Consider the following 4,106-nt stretch of genomic DNA (forward strand, 5'->3'; position numbering starts at 1 on the left):
CTTTGCCATGCGCTTTGTTTGGTCTTTGCCGTGCAAAGATTCGTTGCCGTGGGCCACTGCTGACTTTGCCGTGCGTGGATTCATTGTTGTGCGCTTCTCTCAGGCCTTGCCGTGCGAAATGTCGTTTCCATGCGTGCTGCTTGCTGCGCACGGCAAAGATTTCTTTGCCGTGCAGCGGCGCACGGCAACGATTTGCTGCACGGCAATGGCGTTTTTTCCCGTAGTGGATCAAACTTAGCTTATTTTCCATCCATGTTAGAATATTATGTTGAATCTTGCTTTGAAATTGTTGACACTGATAGAATTCAGAATGGATGGAGGAACGTTGCCTCATATCGGTGGGACGTTGCCTGGATGGAGGGACGGATCTCATCTACTTGGTGAACTCGATGGCCCACGCGGTGGCATAGATGTATGTGGACTTGACGCCCGCGAATCCAGCTCCCCTGGCGAGGGCCTCGAACTCCCTCTCGTACCTCTCCCTGCCTCCGGGGCTGTGCGCGAGCATGATCATATCGACGTGGAACACCCCCTGCGAGCTGGGCTTGGCCTCCGGGTTGACCGGCAGGATGCACTCGACGAGCACGACCTTGCCGTGCGCCGGTAGCGCGTCGTAGCAGTTCTTGAGCAGCGTGGCGTGGTGCTGGTCACTCCAGTCGTGGAGGATCCACTTCATTAGGATGGCGTCGCACGAGGGCACCTCCTTGAACATGTCGCCGCCGACGTGGGTGACGCCCGGGAACGGCGGCGCCTCGGAGATTACGTGGGGGAGGTCGAAGTTGACCCCCTTGATGGCGGGGTAGTGGGCGGCGATGGCGGCCACAGTGGCGCCGACGCCGCCGGCAACGTCGACGAGGGTGCCGAGGCCCTGGAAGCCGTGGTAGAGCTCGAGGAGCTTCTTGGTGATGATGATGGAGTGGTTCTTCATCCCTTGGTTGAAGACGCGGTTGAAGCGCGGGTCCGTGCCGTTGTACTCGAACGCCGACATGCCGTACACCTTGTTGAACGGGATGCCGTCGTCAAGCACCGAGTCCTTGAGGTAGTACCTGAGGATTGATTCGGAGAACACATTTTATTCACAAGAAGTACTGTATATACCATCGTGTGAATTACGAATGGCATGAAAACATTATATTGCTATCCAAGTAATGGGAGTTGGTGTGCAACCAGTACTAGCAGGCAATAATTCAGCATGTGCTCTTGTTGCCACTTGTGTTCCGCGCGTGACAGGCAAGTAGATGCAATTGTCAGTTAGAGGTAACCTCGATCAGTTTCTACTCTGTCTACGGTGCACACGTACGGCAAAGCAGTGTCTAGAAATATTTTTAGCTAACTGAGGCACGCCGAATAACGCTGAGATCCTGATGAGGACATCCCTACTACACCACTACCTCCGTCATTGATTAATGAAGATGAACCTGCTGTGAAGCTCAAGTCCAATGAAGTTCGGATTGGACCAATTACAAGGGCTCGTGCGAAACTACTTAAACAACAGGTGAACTTGTTTCTAAACGGTACTTTGATTGATGAGAACTTTATACTGTCTAAGTCCTATTACTTATGTGTCATCAGGTATCAAGAGGAGACGAGCATCGCACGAGGAGTAGAGGAGCAGCTGGACATGAAGACGGACGTCAAGATGGACGTGAAGCTGGACATGGAGCTGGACATGAAGATATCTCATGGTCGCGCGAGGGAGGAGCGGGAGGCATGCGCGAGAGGAGGAGACAACGTCCAGGCCGGTCCAGCACCCGGTTAGACCGGCCCCCAGACCGGCCAGCCCGGTCCCTGGCCCGGTTGACCGGGCGCCAACCGGATATGATGCATCGTACCGAACGAAAACCGAAAAGTTGCGAAGTTTCCGGTTGCCACCCGGTTGACCGGACGCCAGACCGGCCGATCCGGTCCCTGGTCCGGTTGACCGGATTCCAGACCGGATTCGTCCGAGTCTGTCTCGACCAGATCTATTCTGGGTCGGTTATTTTTGTATCTTTTCGACCAGAACTCGTCCCGGACGCCTATATAAGTGCCCAGGACGCCCCCTAGCTGCTTTAGACCACGTTTAAGATAAACCCTAGTTCTTAGTTGTTTGCTCTAGCAAAACTATTGAATCCCTACACCATATTGCTTGATATTGTGTAGATCCTGAAAAAGTCTTGTGTGATCTGCTGTTCCATTGGGAATTAGACGGTTGCAACTTACCGCTTCGTGGTCGGCGGCTACGTGCGCAAGTGTGTGGAGTTGCGAATATCTTGCAGGGTTGAGAGCTGTTGCATTGGCGACAGGGACCAATCGAGAGATCTCGTTGCGTCATACAAGTTATCCTCCACTTCATCGTCGTGTATCTCCGCTGCCATCACCCCGTGATCATCTTCACCACCGTTGCTTACTGAGAAGATCGGGCCACCCCTTATCATCTTGGTATCAGATTTCCAGTTTTCCTCGGTAAGCCATCCACAATCCACCCCATAGTTGAGTTGTGAGTGTTTCCTATCCAGAAAAATCCATAAAAAAATTAGGGTTAGGGTTTGCCATAGCCTTAGATTGCACTAATTTCAAGTTTTAGTTGCTTTTCGTAGTTATTTTTGCGTATATTTTCTTCCGTCTAATATTTTAGGGTTTGAGTTTACTCTATCGTCTTGTGTTACTTTGTCGTCTAGTGTCAGTTTTTGTTACTTCGAGTCCACATAGCATACAGTGTGCTTGTTCCCAACCATAGACACAGCCTTTCGATATAAAGTGACTAGGAACTTCCCCAGAAGAGACTAGTTTTACCGCTCGACAGGCTGCTCGATAGGTTATCGGTGCTTTGCATATTTCTGTTGGCCGTGTTATCAAGGAGTTGTGTCAGAAAATCAAAAAAAAATCGAAAAGAAGCAAAAATAGCTACATAGCTGCGTGTGTTCTACAAATAGAAAAATCCAAAAAGAAAATTGACGTGCTAGTTGAATCAAGTGAAGGCCTAAGTTTACTTTGCTGCACCTGTAGTTGAGCAATCTTGTGCCTGTCTCGTTGAGCTTTGCTAGCGTCTCTCGTGTGCATTGCAACCTTTCCCACATATAGTTGCACTGCCCCATTATATCGCCTTGTGTGAGTATCATTGGTTGTCTACGGTCAGCGCTAGAGCTTGTTATTGGTGCAAATAGGTAGCCTACCTACAGCCCCACATATACCCTGCTTTGTCGTGTGATTTGTTCTTATACCCTTGATATTCGCTTCGCTACATCCGTGCACTAGTTGTTACTACAAGTGGTAAGCAACACTAATTTACTTTGGAACGGTAAGATCTCCTTTTCTTATCACTTTTGAGTGAGTTGTGAGAGTACCACCATATATTTTTGATTTAGTGCACTAATCTACTAACGATGTCTGCTAGTGATCATAGAATTGTTAACCAGGAAAACAAGAGTGCTGCAGATATCATCACATGGAGGGAGTATGAGGCTCTTCGTAATGAGATGCGACGTGAATTCCGCGCTCAGGACGATGTGCTTAATGGGAAGATTGACGAGATCTCCCAAAAGCTGGATTCTACTCATGTGACCGTCACTACAATTCAAGATCAAATGACGGATGTACAACGCAATCTTGCTGATTTGCGCTTAGCTGTTGAGAATTTGACCGCGCAACAACAACAAGACGATGACGATGATTCTGAGCTTCAAGATGACGCACACAATGCTCGTGATGCGCCACATGGTAATCGTGCTCGCGGTTGGGTTCCACTTGGCCGCAATGGTCATGGACAAGATGAGGAAGATGGTTTGGGTAAGCCCAAGTTTTCTATACCCAAGTTTGAAGGAGGAGCTAATGTTGAAGAATACCTCACTTGGGAGCTCAAGATTGAGAAATTATGGAGCTTACATCCACATTATACTGATGGTCGGAAGATCAAGCTTGCTTCTTCCGAATTTGATGGCTATGCTTTGCGTTGGTGGGATGCTTTTGTTCGTAACCGCGAAGAGGATCGTGAGCAGCCTATACGCACATGGCGTGCCATGAAGGAGGCGATGACTTCTCGCTTTGTGCCTACAAATTACTTGCGGAATATATATGATAAGCTGACTCTATTGAGACAAGGTGTGAAGACTGTGGATGAATACTAC

At 49.1% G+C, this 4,106-nt stretch overlaps 1 protein-coding gene across 1 annotated transcript; it reads right to left on the reverse strand.

Annotated features, from left to right (window-relative positions):
* Positions 1-284: 284 nt before the first annotated feature.
* LOC139831409 (tricetin 3',4',5'-O-trimethyltransferase-like) lies at positions 285-1,072 on the reverse strand (the record flags this gene model as incomplete). The annotated part of the gene is made up of 1 exon (XM_071820677.1): positions 285-1,072. A coding segment is annotated over one exon (699 nt), but the record flags the coding sequence as incomplete, so codon positions are not given.
* Positions 1,073-4,106: the final 3,034 nt, after the last annotated feature.

The sequence above is a fragment of the Lolium perenne genome, chromosome 5 (genome assembly GCF_019359855.2).
Source record: "Lolium perenne isolate Kyuss_39 chromosome 5, Kyuss_2.0, whole genome shotgun sequence".
Taxonomy (NCBI): domain Eukaryota; kingdom Viridiplantae; phylum Streptophyta; class Magnoliopsida; order Poales; family Poaceae; genus Lolium; species Lolium perenne.